This window comes from the organism of the source record quoted next, unplaced genomic scaffold (genome assembly GCF_019419815.1).
Source record: "Pyrus x bretschneideri cultivar Hongxiangsu unplaced genomic scaffold, Pyrus_bretschneideri_v1 Contig12, whole genome shotgun sequence".
Classification (NCBI taxonomy): Eukaryota; Viridiplantae; Streptophyta; class Magnoliopsida; order Rosales; family Rosaceae; genus Pyrus; species Pyrus x bretschneideri.
In genome coordinates, this window is record NW_025999413.1 from 470,655 (window position 1) to 489,817 (window position 19,163).

The 19,163-nt window shown below is 33.8% G+C and overlaps 1 protein-coding gene across 1 annotated transcript; it reads left to right on the forward strand.

Annotated features, from left to right (window-relative positions):
• Positions 1-6,870: 6,870 nt before the first annotated feature.
• Positions 6,871-10,641, forward strand: LOC125474253 (probable WRKY transcription factor 75). Its single transcript, XM_048577728.1, has 2 exons — positions 6,871-7,442; positions 10,288-10,641. Exons 1-2 carry the CDS (start codon positions 6,955-6,957, stop codon positions 10,463-10,465), a joined length of 666 nt encoding a protein of 221 aa, XP_048433685.1. The 5' UTR covers positions 6,871-6,954; the 3' UTR covers positions 10,466-10,641.
• Positions 10,642-19,163: the final 8,522 nt, after the last annotated feature.

A 19,163-nucleotide genomic window follows, 5' to 3' on the forward strand; every position in this document is an offset into this window, starting at 1 on the left:
TCTGATCAAAGATAGACGCGTGGCGAAGTGGGATTTTGTAGTGGTAAGTTCGTGGTGTTGATTGACGGGGGTGGCCGAACTGGGCATCAAGCAGTCTAAGGATGAATGGAAGTTGCACTCAAACTTTTTTCTGAAGGCTTGCTGAAGAGGGCCTTGACCTTTGGACCCAATTGACCAAGAATTAGAAGGGCTTCAGTCAAACGATAGCATTGCATAAATTTATCTTGATTGTGACTCAAGCACCATTTGATTTACCGACATCCATACTTATGAACGACAATTGTTATATACACATAATAGAATAAACTATTTTTACAAAAATATGTGAAATTTTTGGTGAAAAGGATAAAATTTTCAATGTTATCATTCACACTAAAAAAATAAGGCGTAGTATGCCTATAATGGTGGAGTATGATAAGGACAAGGATCTAAAGTATAGTATTAATAAATAATCTACGTATGATAACATAAGTGAATAAATAGTAACATATTAAGGTGTGGCGATCGTACTAAAAAAGCACAATGCTTAACAACCTCATCATTCACATCTCTGCTTATGAACAATACTTGGCTTCAAAATAATTGTGAATGAATTTCTTCGCAAAACACTTTGTGGCTAATTTCTGGAACTTCATGTTTATTGTGGAGACAAAAATTAACTACAGCCAGTAAGAGAAGACCACGTGGACAATATGTTTAGTATGACTAGCACGACGTCCCGGTTCCAACACACTGCTTTGATGTGACCTATGATGGATTTTAGTCATCCAAGGTCATTTAGGCTTCCAAAATTCATTTTAGATTATGTAATAAAAATCTGACTTTTCTTTTGTCGCCCAATTAATGTTTTGTTTTTAGTTTCCAAAGACTCTTAGCCTTTCCAAGGTTGTGTTTAATTCTGTTTAAGTCATTTGTCTCTCCATGTAAGGCATCATTCAAGGTTTAATAAAAAAAACCTTCGAGATTTTATCACTATTCTAGTGGATTCCAGCTTTCCGATTTTTTTGGGTTTGCGTTTGTATTCCTTTTACTATACTTCGAATGCGTCAATTGGCATTAGAGCAGGAATTTGGCTGTTCTAATGACAATCGATCATGGGAGAAGTGAAATCCTCGGCAACATTCATACGACAGTACTAAATATTGAAGGGGAATGTTATGGGATTCCCCGTCCTCATCAATATAACTTTGAAGATATTGAAGATATTCCTTACTTTGGAGGAAGTTTGTATGTTGAAATTTTCAAGATTGGGTAGATGTAATCGGGCATTACTTTGAGATCAAGAAAGTTCCAAAAAAGAAGATGGTAAAGATGACTTCATCTAGACTATCATCTACAAGAACCCTGAGAAAGACAAGGCAAGTTGAAGATCAAAACATGGCGAAAGATGAAAAGAGTTCTTGTCGAATGGTATTTTCCTTCATATGGCTTTATGTTTGATGATGTTGATGATCGTACAATTAAATATGATAAATTGGCTTTTGACTCTACTGCTGGATTTTTGAATCAATTGGATTGTGAAAAATTGATAGAGCAAACAAGAAAATTTCAGAAGCTCTTAAGAAAATAATTGATACGCCATGTTGGGCAAATGGAAAAAAAGGAAGTTGTTGAACCAGTTGACAACCCTATCAAAGTTGAAAAGGATATTCACAAAGGAGAAACTCCACAATTAATTACGAACGAAAACAAAAAAAGATGTACCTCAAAAGACCAATGTGGAGGTGTCTTTAATACAAGAGAAGTCGCGGTCAAGTTCTTCTCAAGTTGAGGAGATTATGAGAAGGGAGAACAAGATTGAGGAAGACGAGATCTTGCAAGTTGAAATCCCACAAGAATACATCCATGAAAATCAAGTATTGTTTAATCTGAAAATATTATGATTGACATGGTTGTCGGTGATAAAGTCGATGTGGAATTAAACTGCAAGATTGGGGAAACAAGTAAATTTGGAATGCATGAAGAGGCTAGATTATCAAGTTGGATATTCTAATCTTTTGTATGGTATTAGATCTTTTGTGATTCCAACTGAACACCAAGAATATTGGGTTCGTCGGGTTGATGTATATGTCTACTCATCAAGGTTCATGTCAACCCTAGTTCTTTGTAAGATGAACAGGCAACTTCTTTATGAGTGAAGGTGACTGATTTAGGACAAGATTGGAGTGGATTTTTACGAGGAAAAGTAAAACAAGGAAGCGCTTTATAATTGATAAGACAAACAGACGTATTGGATTTTTGCAGATCTGATGTCCAAGCTCCATTTTGCTATATAGTACTTTTCTGAAAAGACCATAATATTCCTATTCAAACTCACTGTTTTGCCATGAACTATGATGGATTTTAGTCATTTGAAGTTGTTTTGGCTTCCAAAACTGTATTTTAAATTCAATAATAAAAATGAAACTTTTTATTTGTGGTCCTATTAATGTCTTTTTTAATTTCCAAAGGCTCTTAGCCCTTCCGAGGCTGTGTTTAATTCTATTTAAGTCATTGGCTCCCTAGATAAGACACCAATTCAGAAATAATCAAAACAACCATTTGTTTTATCCCAATCTCTGTTGGATTTCAGAAACCTTTGTTCTTCATAATTTACATTTGTAATCCTTATACGCTCGTGCTGCGTCACTGCTCATGCATTCATTCAAGTGGGGTAATTGGAATAAGCACCTTACAACCCACATTCCAGAAACAGTATTGTCAAATTTTGTTCCTTGACGAATCACAAAATTTAAATCGATCGCATTATAAAGAAATGGTGGGCGAAGCTTGCTGAGGCTCAAGATGTCAAATATGACTGCTTTCGCCCTGGTTTCATGATCTGTGATGGAAATGTGTAAACAAAGATTTAAAGCTGTGAGCAGAGCTGCCGAGTTAAATGTTTGAATAAGATTCCGTCATCTGGTTACCTCGACGCTTGAAGACACGAAGCAATGAGGTTAAAGTGACCCATTTTCAAAATCGGATGGAAACTGGAAAGTAGATGCCTGCATTTTCCCTTTGTCTATGTTGGAAATGATTAGAGTGCCTACATTTTTGTCAATGGTTGTTGAATATTTTTCAACTGCCTTTCTGGTATATTACGGTCCGTCATTCGTTAAACCGTTTTCCAATTCGAATAATCAAAGTTCAAATGGCTTCCGTGAAGAATTCATCCAATAATTTATAAATTAATATTTTCAAAAAAGTTCGTACAATTCTTTTGTGTTTATGAGCCGAAGTTTTAACACAAGAAAATCAAAGTATATATTTTATTCGATATAAACTCTTTTTTCTTGAAGATCCACTATAATAATGAGAAAGATTTCTGCATATATGCACAAATCGGTCGATAATATCAAAGTCTAACAAATCAAAGACATTGAATCATCTACTTCTGTTCGTTACGTTGTAGGAGTAGTTCTTGCCGAAAGTTTGAACTGTCAACAAAATATTATCAGATTCATTAGTATTAAATGTTCTCTATTCATTAGAATTACAAACAATAAATTATGTACACTAAATTCATTTAAATTAAGGAGAGAAAGAGAGTTTGGATCCGAGATGCAACGAGTTGAAGTGAAAGTTTTTATCTACCAAGGCAATCCACCACTTCAACAAACATGATTTTTCAAACAATGCGGATCCACCTTAGAGCAAGTTGAGTTAGCTGACTCCCCCAAGCTTAGAAATTCTCCATGGAAGAGTTGCTACCCTCATGCCTTTGTATGTGTTGCTATGGGCATCTTTCGATAAGCTCACTCGCCATATGTCGGCATGGTTTTCAAAAGTTATTCACATGAATTGACATGCTTGCTTGGAAGTTAGTGTCAGCCGGTAGGCGTGCAATATGACTTGGCAAATGACCTCAGACATATCACGGCTCAATAAAATGTCAATTTAGATGCTATCCGGCCAAAAAAAAATTTACATACTACGTGCACTATTCTTATTGACACCTCCTCTAAATTTTTTAGATCCGACACTGCTTTCAAATGCCGGAAAATTAATATGTTCAGTAAATATTAAAACAAAAATACGGAAAAAGAGGAAAATATGTGTTCAAATCCGGAAAAAGAAAAATCAAGCACAGGGGCTCGTGTGCATGATTGCAAGTTTGCAACATAACGTGTGGAATTTGACTACTTGAGGGTTCAACATCTTTTGAAAACAATCCAAGTACTTTTAGTTTGCTTTTCAAATTTGTTGTTATGGAGGGCTGCGGGGAAAGTCCCAATCACGTGAACCTCTTTTTCCAAATTCAAACACATGTCTTTGTATCTCGGAATTTGTCTTTAGACCAAACTAATCAGATTTCGATTTCCTGGTGAATGTCCTAAACGAGTTTAGTGTTTTTGTTTTGTATTTTTGATCTATGTGTAAAAGTCTTAACTCTTCAACTTATTGCATCCAGATTCAAATCCTTTTCAATTTAAGATTAATTAATATACTATTATCCCCTGTAATTAAGAAATACAAATTAAAAAATTCTATTAAACATCTTAAAAATGTCCTCATAATTGTCATTTGGTAATATACGTAATGCCTCAAATGTTTAATCTTTATACGCACACAAATGCATATATCATCAATTTTTTAGGGACTCACCTTGTACATGTGCGGATATACGTAAGTACAAGTAATGAAAATATTTTTCAAGAAAAAAAAGGTAATGAAAATATCCTTCCAGAAGATCTGGATGCTGGCTACCATTAAAATACAGGTGTTTGTTCTTAAAATGCACATGATAAAAAATAATAATAATAATAATAATAAGTTGGATGATGCATGATATGAAAGGTTATAGTGAACAACTTTTTACATATTTATGCTAAGCTAGCATTTCGTGGAAACCACGGGTAGGGTGTCCGTTTGTGTTTGCACACAATTTGCAGATACATATATATATATATATATATATATATATATATATAATGCACTACAAAACCAAGAATCTAGCCCTAAAATTAATTTCATGATTTGATCAAAATTAATTAAATAAAGATACTATTATTATTATTAAACAGAGTCATTATTGGACGCGCGACATATGGTCCAACTACTGCAAAATTCAACACATGTGCGATGTCTATTTACACACACACACACACACACACACTCACTCTGTATATAGATAGTCTCCAGTCCAAATGCAACTGCTCTTAGTCTACGTTTTGACTTGTGCCAATTGATGAACATATACCTACATATTATTTATATTACCAAGCAAAGGGAACCGAACATGCATCACTACCAACTTTGTCAAACTCTCATTTACTTGTGTGTTTCTACTTTGAACACTAAAACAAGAGAGCAACGTTTATGATACGATTATACCTCTTATAATAATTAATTATTTTCTAATTAGACAACATTATATAAAAAAAAAGGAGACTTTGGATGCGGTCCTTAACTATGCAAATTCTTTGACTAAAACCTTGTTGACTTTCAATTTTTGATCCAAGTCCTTGAAATTAATGTAATAATTTATTTTTATGTACGTTACTATATTTTTTTAAATTAAAAATTAAAATTTATAGTTGTTTATATTAATGAGATTTTAAATAAAAAACCATAATTTGTGGGATTAAAATATTAAAATATTAAAATATAAATATATTATTGTGTGTGTGTGTGTGTGTAAACATGGGTACGTTCATCAAAATTAACCAAAAAATTATTGTACCAAAACATGGGTACATTCTTCAAAATCACCAAAAAAAAAAAAAAGTACCCATATAAGTTTAAAAATGGATTAGAAAAAAATTGAATAGATTTTATGTAAAAAAAAGGTACATTTTACCTATAACAAATTGGTATATTTAAGAATGAGTACATTTTAAGATTAAAAAATTGAAAAAAATTACATGAATGGTATATATAATTAGCATGGGTACATTTAGCAAAATTAAAAATGGGTACAAATAAATAAAAAAATATGGGTACAAATACAAATAAAACTTTATAAAATATGGGCACAAAAAGAAATTAATATATGGGTACAAATTAAAACTGAAAAGAAAATTGGAACAAATTAAAAAATGGTTGCAAATTAAAAATGGGTACAAACTAAAAATAAAAATATACGATAAAACATTTAGCCATAAATATAAATATACTAATTGTAACATTTTTAACATTAAATGAATATATTAGAAACAAAAAATATTTTATTATTGAAATAACTAATGATGTTATTAATACCAAGGACCTTGATCAAAAAATAAAAATGAATAAAATTTTATTCAAAGGAGTAGCAAAAGGAAGGATGAGAATCTAATTTTTCTGAAAAATGTACATGTGATGTTATATGATTGGTATATAATTGATAATATACTCGTTTCATGACAATTATTCTTTTGTAATCCGATATTATTTCACTCCAAACTCTGCCATTCATATACCCAATGTAAATAACTAATAAAAAGTAAAGAAGTAATGTCGTAGTCGTAAGGGCAATGATGAAGCCGCCACCATTATTCCAACAAGGTATCAGACCCGCTGATGAAGCTCCAATTATCGTTTACTAACTTGGACAATTTTCGTGCCCTTTACGACATGTCTCAGTTCTCACCCTATATATGCATATGATATCGTATCTCTCATGGTTTTTGAATTATTTAGCATTAATTTATTATTTTACATTTGGTGTATATATATGATTTAGGAGAGGAGGAGTTTCGAACTTGGAACGCATGTATAGAAACCCAACACCTTATCTATTAAGATATTGGACCACATATATTCAAATTATATATGTACAACTTTGTGTATATGTGTTAAGGAGAGAGGGAGTTTCGAACCCAAAACGCAAGTGTAGAAACTCAACACCTTATGTACTACGATATTAGACCATATACATTCAAATCATATATTTACAACTTACAAAGTTTTTGGCCATTGGCTAGCCGCCTCTAGCTAGCTTTATATACTGCTTCTATTTTGGCTAGCGCCATCAACCCTAGATAGCCCATCATGGAGACGTATCAAATGTTCTTTCCTTGCTCCTCATCAGCTAATTATCCAAACCCTAATTCCACAAATACAGATCATCATCATATGGGAAGCTCTAACGTTTACACGAATAACTTTCATGGGCGTGTTGATCAAACTTCAGATGGGTTGTTGCGCTTGAGATCGAAGTCGAAAACGGAAAACCACGTTGGATCATCGTCAGGTGAAGTATTAGTTCATAAAGATGGTCATCCGCATCAACAATATTATCAGCAGTATTATCCGAGTGCAAATGCAAGCATGAATAATATTGTTGTTGGAGCTGATCAGAGCAGCGTCGATCCTCATCGGGCCAATAATAATTATTCAGAGAAAAAGAATAAGGGGGAGAAGAAGATGAAGAAGCCAAAATATGCTTTTCAAACAAGAAGTCAGGTCGATGTACTTGACGATGGCTATCGGTGGAGAAAATACGGTCAAAAAGCTGTGAAAGCCAACAAGTTTCCCAGGTACATACATATAGCTATATACCTTCATTATATTTTTGTTTCATCTTTCTATATGATTATTGAAAATCTATTATACTTTGGTGTATGACATGAATCGGGACAATGAAAAGCTAAAATCCTTTATTTATTTTTTATTCAGTCAAATGGTCCAAAATAATAAGACATCTCGAAAACTCGGTGCATACCATACTTTGGTGCTTGTGTTTCATTTGATTTTCGTACTGTGATTTTGATGCTTGTGTTTCAGATTTGCTTTGGTTTTTGCGAATACATTAGTGCAAGCTAGTAGATTCCACTAATAAAGCAAGATTAGGGATGACAATTCTAACCATTAAACTTAATAACCATAGATAACCGTCCGATTGGATTAGATTTGGGTATGAAAATTCAGGTGAATTTTGGGTATGGGGAAAAATCGTGATTATTATTCAGTTATAGTTTTGGATATGATTATAGCGGTCCCAAATCCGTATCCATCTCCAAACCCGAACTGAATAATATATATTATATAATATTAAATTATTAAAAATATATATATTTATTTATTATTCACTGAATCCATTACCTTGAGAATACAAAAATTGCATTGTGTGAGTTGCATTTTGTGGAAAAGTTCAAAAGTTTTAATATGAATTAAAATTTATGAGAATTCAATGGTACTTATGAGAGATATCAAAGATCAAACCAACATTATCAACATTTAGCTTTAATTTTTATGCTTCACAATATCCATTCATTAAATCATTTATACATAAAATATTTAATGACGAAATTAATTTTTACTAAATTATCATGCGTCAATTGAATGAATATATTTTTTTATTGATGAAGATGGATATAAGTGTTAACCTATGGGGAATCTGTTATCTGGTGGGTATGGTTATGGATAATACTTGATGATTAATTTGTGGTTATGGATATGGTTAGTTTTCGTGGTTATGAAGATGAATATAGCATTTCCATCCCTAAACCGAACAGTTGCCATCCCTACGCAAGATCCTAACTCGATTTTCCACTAAGAAGTGTATCGGGCATATAGGCGAAGGAAAATTGGGGGATCTCTCCTTTATTTACTTTAGCTTCACATTCTAATGAATATTGAAAAACTGAAAAACAGTTACTAAACAGTTTTTTGTTTTTTAAATTTCTTTACAATGAAAATTTTAAAATTAAACTTTGAAATGGTTGGCACATAATTTTACATTGCTACCCAACAAATATGAAGTTTTAACGCAAAAACTGTTGGTATAAATAAGAATGATGTCACCCAATATAGGTATATATATAAAATTTAGGGACACTTAGTTTCCGGTCCCTTTTGATCATATATTATATACTCACATTTTATTAGTTTAAAAACCTTGATTCAAGTCCTCCATTTACTACATTGTGATTAATTACATTCTGCTAGCTCACCTAAGCGATGAACATATATGCACCTTAAATTACTAACCTTTCCACTGAGACCTCCAAATTATCCCAAATTTATATCACATATCAGTGATATCAGGCACACCAAATATTAGTTTAATTTGATTTTCAAATTTGAAATAATCTGCACTGCTTACTGGTGGGTACAACCTAGCCAACGAGAACCCACACACAATTTTCTTCTATAAAATCACCCAAGCAATCCAAAAGTTGCAGAGTACAAAATCATAACACCGTTAATTGTAGTATATTTGCGGTACAATTGTTTATGTTTCAATCTTTGTACCCATGAACCAAAATTTTCTTGTCTTTCTACCCACAAAGTGCAAATTAAACCTGCCTTTTGTGTTCATCTTTGTACCCATATATAATATTATCTCAGATTTATATGTACCCACTGTAATTGTACCCCAACAAAGGAATTGTGAGAAAGAATGTACCAATTGTAATGTGGAACTCAAATATACACGTTATAAAAATTGTATATAACAAGTCCAAAAAAACCATAACATGTTTATGGGTGCAAATATCCCAAATACATCAATGGGTACATTTAAATTCACATGTACCCGTTAAAGAAATAACTTGAATTCAAACTAAGATATAAAAGAAATAAAAAGCTATGTACTAAAACATATTTTGTTTTGCCTAATATGTAGGAATTGATTAGTTCTCAATAATCTTATGAAATTTTGAAAAGAAATGAATTAATTACATTTGTGGGTGGCATAAAGTTTTAAATGTAAATATGCTGATGTGTATAAAGTAGAGGACTTTGATCAAAAATTTAAAATCAATCGGATTTCAATCAAAGGATATTGGTGGTTGGGGATTGCATCCTAATTTCTCCTAAAATTTATTAAGATTTTCGATGTGGGATCATTATTCAACAAATTGTTTAGTGTTTAATTTGTTTTTCCTTGTTTTGAGTTCTAGCTAGGGTTTTCTCTAGCTAATTAACTGGAAGCAAAAACTTTTGATCCCTGCAAAAGTTTTCCTAACAATTATGTAAATGTTAGTTTACCTTTTGATGCGGAACAAACAACTTGTGTATAAATTGTAATGTATTTGAGGCGTACATGCCGGGACCCATGACTACATGGTAGAACTACAAGTTACACAAAAGGGTTACATATTCAATCTATTAGTTGATAGATTTGCTCCAGTTCTATCGTCTGGGAACTGCACCAGGCAGCAGTGTAAGATCATCAATAATCAGAACCAGTGCAACGTGACCGATCATTTCAAATTTTCAATGCCCAAAGAATAATGCATGTTCCAACTGATATTTATCTTTTGAATCATATGATTACACATATGCCTGCATGCAGGTATGCTTACTTTTTAGTAATTGTATGATATGTCCTGAATATATATGGAATAACAATACTGGATCTTGCTAATTAATCTGCAGAAGCTACTACCGATGCACGTATCAAGGGTGCAACGTTAAAAAACAAGTCCAACGCCTAAACAAGGACGAAGGCATTGTGGTGACCACTTACGAAGGAACGCACACCCATCCCATCGACAAGCCTTCTGATAATTTTGAACATATCTTGAGTCAGATGCAAATTTACACCCCCTACTGAAATTATAATTAAGTATTCATTCATTCAGTTTACATAATTTCCGTATATATATTTATAGAAATATCCAAGTAATGTGCTTGCTTGCTTTTGTAAAAGAAATTGTACTCATCAATATTATTATGGAGTTTTGTACTATATATCTTAATTGACTTGGCGGTGGCCAGTGGATTTATTGACTGGTTTTGCTATGCTAATTTATCAAGTGCATGCGGGTTTATATTGATTATATTATTCTTTTTAGAGCTGTTCTGTTAATTCAATTAGTTAGGGAAGATGACCAATGTCTTCTCTTTAATTAGTTCAGTTTTATCGTTTTTCTTTTCTTCCCAATCACAAATTCAAGAATATTTCAATTAGTTTGGCAAAATTCTGTTCAATCTGATCTCAGTAGGTTTCATTTTCAATTAGGGTCGATGCCTTGATGTTCCTAGAGCATCTGCCTCACTAACTAATTTGTGCTATTGGTTGTGTTAGATTCAAGGCAATTAATTCGGAATGATCTGTAGATGTTGTATGTTAACGGAGTCATATATTTACATCGTATCAAAGCATTTCTAGATTGATTATAAACTATATGATTCTTGGGTTTGTAGTTAAAATAAGGGCCAACTACATTTCACCCTCTCTACGTTTGGGTGATTTTAAAAATGGGCCACTAGATTCCAATTTTCTCATATTGCTTCCCAAGGTTGTGAAATTGTGGCAATTTACACTTTTTGTCTATGGAGTTATTTGAATTTTCATTAAATTGAAAACATGGTGGGCATGAAACTCGTAATTGGTTGATATATAAGCCATTTACACCATATTGACAAAAAAATCATCAATTTAATGAATAATTAGACATTCAAATATACAAAAGTTATATAATTATATAATTTTAAAATCTTAGGGGATAAGGTGAGAAAATTAAAACTGCCCTATTTTAAAAATCACCTCAAACCTTAAGGGTGTAAATTATGATTGCCTCGATCTCCTCTTCTCACTCTATTATTTGTATCGAAATAAGGAAAGAAAAAACCTACAAGGATTCTCTTAAAAAAAGATTGTTTTATTCACACCCAACATCTACTTTTCAATTAACCTTAGAAACTTTTCCATACTACTCTCACACCCCAGATTTTCTACATACACCTCCGTACACCCCACATCAACTTCCTATTCCGTAATTATTTGATCATTATCCTACGTGTTTCAATTCTTAACTGCACATTTTTGTAGCAAATCTTGGCATCTTGTTCATGATCTACCAAACTTGAATACAGATTTCCTGTTGCTCACACATCAGGGCATCAGGTCTAACCATCTAGAAGCTAAATATTTTTGATGCACTAAATATCCAAGAGTCAATAATTAATCATCTCTTCTATCAAGGCAATCGCAAATAAACCTTCCCACTCCATCACCTCAATATAAGCTTCCTCAGGATCTCCAGAATGAGTCCTCTTTTCCTTCTCTTTTATGTTTCCTTTGCTTTGTTTTCTTTTCAGCTTGTTTTTTCCACTGTCTATAAGCCTGATCGTTCCTATCATCCACCATATCTTGCCTTAATTTCACTGGTCTCAACCCTCCTCTCCGGTCTCTCTTTCCACTCCCTCTCTCTAATGCCTCTGGTTTCCCTTCATCACCGCCCCTTTTTCCATTTACTTTTCCCTCCACCTCCTTAATTTCCAACATTACACATCTTACCCTTTCCAATTGGCTCACTTCTCCATGGATCTCGCACTTTGGATCGACTTCCACTAATCAACACCACAAATGCAAATCTTCGAGATTCGCTTTTAGGAGGAAGATGTGTTGTGAAATTTCATCCCCGGATTTCAATAGTTAAGATTACGTATTTTGTATCCTTAGTTTTGACGGTGTTTGTATTTACGGCGTATAAATTTTTTGATAAGTAAATGGACAAAATCACCCTTAATGAATTAAACGGAATTCTTCGTGGACGTATTTGATCCTTTTTGTAATTTTTCAGATTTCTTTACATATTTGGATAGTACTCGTTGATACGAACATGTGAGCGCAAACAGAATGTAGTTTGGAATTATAACGAAAGAGTTATAAACAAACAAAGATAGAGACAAAATAATCATTTAATTATTAATCTGGATTTGTTGGAGCTTTGATCAGGAGCCACGTGTGTGGGTGTGAATGAAGGGAAATGAGAGAAAATGAGGGTAACGGACCAATGAGAGGGGGAAGAAAGGAGAGAAAAGAGATAAGAGAGAATGAGGGGAACTCGGATCCCATTTTGACCCGCGACCCAACCCGGTGATTCCCATTGTTCCGACACCTTTCACTATGGTTTTCGGGTGAGTTGAAGCTCACCACCACCTGGAAAACATTTCCCCATAGCTCCTTCTTCCTTTTCCACCCAAATACCAACAGGAATTGACTTTAATTTGGTGAGAATGCACCGAAGGGTACACGGGTGCACGGTGACGAATCCGCCATTTCTGAAAGGTTTTCCATCGAGCACCACAACCAAAATACTCCTCTTGAGATTAGGAACAAAGCCCAAACAAGTTTTGGGGCGTCGGAGTTCATTTTGAGGTCGAATCGAGAGCACTTATTTCAAGGGTTTCCGGCGGATCGAAGCGGTTTTCAGGTGTTTACCGGCTGAATTGGACTTCGGTCCAGGTATGAAAGTTGTTCATCTCATTGAGATATACATTCTTATAAAATTTGGTAATTGTTAAAGTTAGTCGAAAAATTGGGTTTCCGTTCTCAGGAAACCGCCACTCGCGGCGGCTCGTGGCCAGTGGGCTGACGATGTCTTTGTAAGTTCAATTAGATGTCCTGATTTCATATTTGATATCCGTATGATGGGAATTGATTATTTGAACCTAGTTTCATCATGGTACATTACTTGATTATTATATACATCAACGATCCGACCGTTGGATTGTCACCAAAATTTAATGCATTATAGAACGTAATATTTGAGGATATTAGGAACTAACGGATATAGAATTTGACATACGGATCTTCCCGAATTGGATTTCTAAGTTTATAAAACTAATTATTGACCACCACTTGAATTGGTGATTGACGAAGATCCTGACCATTGGATTACGATGAGATTTGAGTATGTTCTTCTATGAGCTTAATGAGACTCTTGGGAAGTTACAGATCTAAAATCTGATGTGCAGATCTTAGGATCAAATTACATAGGTTGCGGACCCTATCACTGACCGATGGTTGATTTTGGTTAACATGTCTTGAAGCGTTCTAAATACTAAAATTAGTACCACAGGAGACTAATTGAAGTCTAGTGGGCCTAAATTGGTTAGAGAGTGACTTGAATATAAGTGATATGGTTATTACCTTGATTTCTTACATTAATATCATTTGTGAATATGAATTGGTTTTTTAAATGTGATTTCTATTTAAATGTGATTTTTTATATATTTAGCCACTGACCTATGTTTATTAAACGTGATTTGACTTGTGTACTGATGATATTTGTGAAATGTGATTGACATGAATATTTGAAATGTGGTTTGATTTGCATGATTGGTATGATGTGATGAAATGTAAGGGCTAGTAGTGGACCGTTAACCTATTGCCATGGGGTTTGTTGCTTCGGAGCTTGTTTCATATCCCGTTTCCTTGTTTCATTTCTCGCTTCATTGACCCGTTCTCAATTTAGTACTTGTGCTTTGTTTCATTACGTTGAGCCTTTGTAAATTAAGCATTTGGTTCATGTTTTGTTTCTTCGAGCCGTTGATATGTTCCTTGGTCTTCTGCTCGGTTTTGTTGAGTGAGCTGGAACTGGGTATCCGCTGGGGTTCTTTTGAGTGGTCTAGTTTCCTGCTCTATCTGGATTCCGTTGAGCGGTCTGGAATCCCTCGTGATCTCCAATTCCGTTGAGTGGTCCAGAATCGTATCCACTCGGATTCCGTTGAAAAGTCTGGAATCCCTTCTACTCCGTGATTCTGTTGAGTGGTCCGGAATTATATCCAGATTTGGATTTCGTTGAGTGGTCCGGAATCCCCTTTGGTGTCTTGGTTCCATTGAGTGGTCTGGAACCCGATGTTGATGGATTTCATTGAGTGGTCTGAATCACATCATTTGACTTACTGGTTCCTTGGATTTGATTTCAACTTTAGAGATGTAGGCTTCAGCCGAACTGTGTCGCTCTAGCCCTCAATTTCGGTGTTTTGTACGTGTTATTGATTGATGTGATTATGGAATGGTGTTGGAAAGCATATGTGTGTGAATGACATACTTGTGTGCATGGAAAAATGACAATTGTTGTTTGGCTTATGGTTGATGTGTAGTGTGGTACTCTATGTTTTTTGCTAGAAGTATTTTATGAAAAGTTTAGAGTTTGACAAATGATGAACTACGAATGGCTTGATCCCTATTAAGGGTATATAGGCAGTCTAACGAGGAGGTTAGATGCAACCATAAAGTATACAAAAATTATTACGCAATCCGAATTTGGAGTTGTCCTTCAAACGTATCTCAGAGGTGGGGTATGTTAAATATACGGATACTTGGCGAGGTCACGTGTTGATCATGAACGTATATCGGGATCGGGCCGTGACATGTGTAGAGTGTCGGGTTTTATCGATGGTTGGGGTTCTTTCCACCTTCTTGCCTCTGCTTGGCCTTGTTGCCTTTATTGCTTGTGGGTTGTTTCCTGCGATCTTCCTTCAATTCGTGGTGCTGATCTTTGTTGCGCTCTTTGAAAATTGTTGAAGTCTTCTTTTCATCCACTTATCGGGCTATGATCGACTTGAATTCTAGTGTTGGAGGCTTGGTATGCAACTTTCTGGCGGCGGTGGTGGATACAGGCAATTTGGGTTTACTTTGGGTTTCTTCTTTGTTGCGCTCAAAATTTTGTTATGGGGTTTTTTTTTTTTTTTTTTTTTTTCCGTTTGTTTTTTGGGTTCTTTTTGTTGTATTTAGCTGGGCCTCACCTTGTGTAATTTTGTTGTGTTGTTAATGAAGTTTCTTTGACCAAAAAAAAAAAAAAAAAACTTCCTCAGGAGTTACCATGGCCATGATTTACTGCATTGTTTATGTAAATTGATGGCTGCATAATAGAACTGAAAACGGAATAGCATGAGAACTCATCAACCAAAACCAGGAGGCACATCAGGGTCCTCATCACTACCATCACGTGCCTTTTATATAATTAACCAATAATTCCTTACAAAGTTACAAAGAAATAATAAAGGGACAATAATAAAACTTCAATTCTTCTAATGATACAAGAAAATTTCTCGTCCCCTATCTAATTAATTTGACCTCATCTTGCCTACCCTCTTGGATTTCCTAGTTCATATACCTACTTCAAATGCACATATAAAATGATATGCATGAATGCAACTGTTGAACACTTTCTATGTTTCCGTTAATCCGTATAATATGGTAGTGGTGATGTGGTATACTCAATTATACAACTAACTCCCTTCACAAAACATTCAAGGCCCATATTTTGTTAGTCTTTTTGCCTAATTCTTTGTCGCCAATTCTGAATTACCCAATAAAGACTATGTGCACTTTAAACTGACTTAAGACTTGATACCTACAAAAAATTGAACTCAACTACACAAAAGATCCTAACACAACTCCCAAAATTTATTTCCCAACAACTTAACTCATTCTCTCATCATGAGTAGTTCACAAAATCAAGCATAACTGGTTCATTCATCATCCAACTCAATTTATTTCTCCAAATAATTCATAAAATTACATATTAATACGATACATTTGCCTTTGGCCATTAGGGCCAGGTCTGGGGCATAGTCACTTTTATGAACTAAATATAGGCTTTTTAGCCAAAGTGGTCTCTGAGATTTACATAACTCCTCATTTTGGTCTCTGAGATTTGTTGGTCCTTGAGTTTGTCCACAATCAATCATTTTGATTATTTGTGAAAAATCTCCATAAAATAAGAATAAAATGACAAAAATACCCTCAATTTTGGTCAAATTATTTTGGCCTATTATTTATTAAATTGAGTGTAATTTTGTCATTTTGGTCCTAACTTAACATAATTTTTCACCTAAGAACCAAAATGATTGATGGTGGACAATCTTAGGGACCACTTCTATTGATTTCAAGTATCAAGAACCAAAGTGAGGAGTTTTGTAAATCTCCTGATCCATTTTAGCGAAAAATCCCTAAATATATACATATGTTTACTTGAACTATAGTTTTTAACAAGGGTAAGAAAATTTTACGCATACAAAAAAAAAAAAAAAGTTACACCTAATTTTTGGGGTGGTTTTTTTGGGGGGGGGGGGACATAAACCTTGCCCTTCTTGAAAAAAAGAGGGGACATAAACTTGACCCTTCTTAAAAATGAAAATACAAGAAAAAAAGGGGAGGGGGATATATGACCAAACCCCTCTAAAATAAAACCTTAAAGGTAAGACCATGCAAGATAAGCTGCAAAACAAAAAGGAAATTCCAAAAGGATTAGGTAAAAAGAAAATCATACATCAAGAAGGGGAGAGAAACATTTAGGCCGACATGTTGAAGAAATCTGAATTCGAAAAAGGAAGACCTTTGAAGGAGCGTCATGCCAAACAAGTAAAGGCAAGAAAAGCCCTAAATTAGCTAATTTGTTGCTATTAGCAACTGCATTCCTTTCTCGAAATATGTGAGAGCAATGGAAAATCATGTGCTACAACCGGGATATACAGTGTTTCCAATGGGTCTGGAGCTACCAAAGGAGGAGAAAAAGAACCAAAAGCAAAGAAATATATCACACTAAAACAGTCACTTTCTAGCCATAAAATTTTCCAACCCGTGCATGAGCCAACTCCACAGCAAGGATTAAGCATGAAACTTTGCATAGAAAGAAGTATGATGCCCCAAACTTAGGGAGAAACCACCAAGAAAATAACCTGCTGAATCTCGAAAAACCCACAACAAATCGCAAGGCTTGGGTTAACTTTAGTAAGATCATCTGATTCACTTTGACATGACTAAGGAACTATAGAATGAGCTTTACAGAACTCAGTTGAGATTCTAGGAGAGACTATAAGTTGCTTATCTACGTATTGGACCAGGAATGAAAACTCGAACCTACCTAATCCAGGCCAAAGTATAACGACAAAGGCTTGAAAAGGAATGAGACTTACCGTCAAACTTATTTTATTACATATCTTTCAAATAGCCATTAATAAAATAAAAATTAAAAACCTAATGTTGGCCAATATATTGCAAGTTGTGGAGAAAACTACTTTGACACGTAAGCAAGCAAAAAATCCAAAAATAAACCTGTAAATGAAAAAGGGTAATGTTAGGGAGATTAAATTTGAAGATTAAATTTGCAAACTAAATAATATATCACCAATAAAAATGAGTACGTTTATCAATGTTTAAGTAATAAATTAATCATAAACTTTCATGTCTTTTAGTTTTCAAAATTTAATCTCTAAATTAAGTCTCCTTAGCATTACCCAATAAAAAAATAATGCTAAACCACGAACTAATGAATTGACCCACCACCAAACCACGAATTTGAAATTAGGTATGAGTGAAAGAAGAATGAGTCCCACTCGGACGAATAATCTAACACTACTAGTGGTGCGCCCCATTCATTAAAATTGAATTTAACATATGGGCGTGGGCACAGTGGGCAGTGACTTTCAATTTTTTTTTTTTTAAATTTCATTATTTTTATTATTAAGGAGAGAGAGAGCGTTCAAAACTATTATTGCTAACTCGACTAAATTTACCTATTCTCCTTTAATGTAAATAATATTGTTTGCTTGTAAAAAAATTAAGGGGAAAAAAAAAAGTTTCGAACCCAGACGCATGAATTGAAACCCACCACTATATCTACTGAGATATGGCAATGACTTTCATCACTATTAATTATTTTAATTAGGGTAGTGTTATCCACACATCTATTTTTATTTTTCACACATCTCTCTCAATTTTTGATACTGTTATTTACATATTTATTTTTATTTTTTACATACTCCTTAATTTTTGACCGTCGGATCAAATAAATTGAAAAATATCAATAGCTAAAATTTAACAAGGTTTTTGAATAACACCAAACACGATCCTTTAATTTAGTGTTTAAGTAGTCGTTCTTATCTTGATGAATTGTATAATCTAATTCTTAGGCCGACATTAAGATTTCTTATATACCATTTTTGGGATTCATATGGATCATAAGTGGAATGAAATGGAGCCTGGTCATACCCATGGTGGATGCTGAATTTTTTATGATGATATTTATGGGTTTGCTAGGCCACTACTTATCACCATCGATATCAACCTAGTTTTTCTTTACTAGTATTACATGTATAATATTTTAACACAAAGGATTTCGATTCTAATTTTTAGAGAATCACACATTTATATGTTTAAAAATGTCAATTAGACACAAAACTGGCAACACTATGATACACTCTAATACAAGAGCATTTTGTATGTAATGTGAATAATTTTCTATGTAAATAGTCTAGTTTTCGAGAAGAGATTTTCTAATGTATTCAGGCACACCCTCATATATCAATCATTTCGCACACTCATATACTAATATGTGAAATAATATGTTATGTGACAAATATTTGTACACCAAATTTTCTCATTTCGAGAAGGGAATTTCCCATTAATAATGCTAGGTAAATTAATTTTTTAGCCTAAATTTGTAAATTATGTGATATGTCACAAATAGAAAATAAGCATGTTAATCAACACTTAAATAATAATCTAATCA